Source organism: Eimeria mitis, genomic scaffold (assembly GCF_000499745.2).
Source record: "Eimeria mitis Houghton genomic scaffold, Emh_scaff1551, whole genome shotgun sequence".
NCBI lineage: Eukaryota > Apicomplexa > Conoidasida > Eucoccidiorida > Eimeriidae > Eimeria > Eimeria mitis.
The window spans coordinates 5,412-7,648 of record NW_013569745.1 but is presented as its reverse complement, the minus strand read 5'-3'; the positions used below and the strand labels follow the sequence as shown (position 1 = coordinate 7,648).

The following is a 2,237-nucleotide window of genomic DNA, read 5'->3' as shown; positions in this document are numbered from 1 at the left end:
ACAAGAAGCCGCCTCCCACTGCAGTGCCAATGGTCCGTCTGCCTGCTGCATGCTCAGACCTAAGCTGCTCTGGCTGCGTGTTCTCCAAACTGAAGGCGTTTCGTTCATGAATTTTCAACTCTTTGGTTTTTTCAGAAGTTTTCGTCATAAAAAGCGAGGCAAAGGAAGAGCTTTCTTCGTCGCTTTCCCGCAGCTGATCTCGGTTCCTCTCGGTGTTGAACGGCAGCGGTTTGGCCCGCCAACTGAAGAAAAAAAGGAAAGCAGCCCATATATCCCCTCCTTTTTTGTTTTAATAACACAAATTTCAGCTGATGAAGACAAAAAACAAAAGAAAAAACGCACAGTTTCCGGGGGTGGAGCGAACCCCGACGACCACGGGAGCAGCAGTCTGCACAGCGGTGCAGTATGGAGGGCAGACAGCCCATGGACCTTTCGCAGCCTCCTGCTGCTGCTGCAGCAGCAGCAGCAGCAGCTGCGGCAGCAGCAGCAGCAACGGGGGCGGGCCCCACGGCAGCAAGAGTAGTTTCTTCAGCGCCGCCAGCAGTAGCCAGGGAGGATCCGCTTTCTATGGGTAATTCAGCAGAACCTGCTGCGCCGCACTTCATAGATATGCAGCAGCAGCAGCAGCTGCAGCAGCAGCAGCAACAGCTGCTGCAGCAGTATGCTCATGGTACTGGGGCTGAGGACCCCTTTGCGTTGCAGCAAGGCCTCGCCCCTCAGCAGCAAACGGCAGACGGCCACTTAACTCTTGGGGTTTCGGGGCCCCTTGCTGCTGCTTCAGCTCTTCAGGGGCCCCTGCAGCAGCACGCGGAGCAGCAGCACATGCGGGCAGTGTTGTCAGACCCACAGCACTATCGCCTGCAGCAGCAGCCCTGGACGACGCAGCAGCAACAGCAGCAGCAGCTGCTGCAACAGCTGCAGCAGCAGCCCCTACACCAACCCCAGCATCATTCACAGCCACTTCAACCGTTGCAGCCTTTAGAGCACCTGCATCAGCAGCAACAACTTCAGCAGCAGCAACTTCAGCAGCAGCAACTGCAGCAGCAGCAGCAGCTTCAGCAGCAGCAGCAACTTCAGCAGCAGCATCAATCGTTGTCACGACGACAGTCGGTGGAAGATTCTGCTGCTGCAACTGCTGCCGTACCAACTGCACTGCAGCAGCACGTGCAGCAGCAGCACTTCTTTGCTCCTCAGCTCTCTCCTCCCGTCCTCCTACAGCAGCAGCAGCAGCAGCAGCAGCAACTGCCCGCTGCTGTTGAAGCCGCCCACATTGTTGTAGATGCACAGCAGCAGGGGCTTCTGCCGCTTCAGGCAGCTGAAATGCAGCAGCAGCAGCAGCAAACAGCACTACAGCAGCAGGCAGCTCTGCAGCAGCAGGCGGCTCTGCAGCAGCACGCAGCACTGCAGCAACAAGCAGCACTGCAGCAGCAGGCAGCACTGCAGCAGCAAGCAGCGCTGCAGCAGCACCAGGCAGCGCTGCAGCAGCAGCAGCAGCAGCAGGCGGCGCTGCAGCAGCAGGAAGCCCTGCAGCAGGACCGGTGGACAGCTGCTGGGGAGCTGCAGCAGCAGCAGCAGCAGCTGCTGCTGCAGAGCCCGCTGCTGCAGCAGCTGCCTGCGCCGCCCGAAGCTATGCCGAGTAATCCCATTTCTGCTGCTGCTGCNTGCTGCCGTTGCAGCAGCAACAAACGGTACCACATCAAATGCAAGTTGAGGAGCTGCAGCACCAACAACTGCTGCAGCAGCAGCAGCAGCAGCTGTTGCATCAGCATCAGCACCACCTACTGCAGCAGCAGCAGCAGCTGCTGCAGCACGATCAGCAGCTCCAGCACGAGGCCGGGGCTGCCTTAGAACAACCTGCAGTGCTTCATCAGCTGCAGCACCAGCAGCTGCTGCAGCAACAGCAGCAGTTGCAGCACCAGCAGCAGCTGCAGCAGCAGCAGCAACAGCAGCAGCTGCAGCAGCAACAGCAGCAGCTGCAGCAGCTCCAGCAGCAGCAGCAGCGGCGGTGGAGTGCCTTCGGCGGATTTGTTCTGCAGGCAGTGACAGCAGCAACGGAGCAAGAGCAGCGGCTGCTGCAGCAGGCAGCGTTGCAGCAGCAGCAGCAGCAGCAGCAGCAGTTGGCACTAGGTGCGTATACGCCCGACACAAGCTCCGCGCAGGCTTCAGCACGTGCAGATGCAGCAGCAGCAGCAGCAGCAGCAACTGCTGCTGCTGCTGCTGCTGCTGCAGCACCAGAA

At 59.6% G+C, this 2,237-nt stretch overlaps 1 protein-coding gene across 1 annotated transcript in view; it reads left to right on the top strand.

The window, feature by feature from the left end:
• Positions 1-405: 405 nt before the first annotated feature.
• EMH_0039380 (uncharacterized protein) overlaps positions 406-2,237 on the top strand; it is a gene marked incomplete at both ends in the record, with an annotated part of 6,648 nt that continues 4,816 nt past the window's right edge. Inside the window, 2 exons of the mRNA XM_013495391.1 lie at positions 406-1,636; positions 1,861-2,127. Of these exons, the coding sequence (XP_013350845.1) occupies positions 406-1,636; positions 1,861-2,127 (1,498 nt within the window). The remainder of the gene's footprint in view (positions 1,637-1,860; positions 2,128-2,237) is intronic.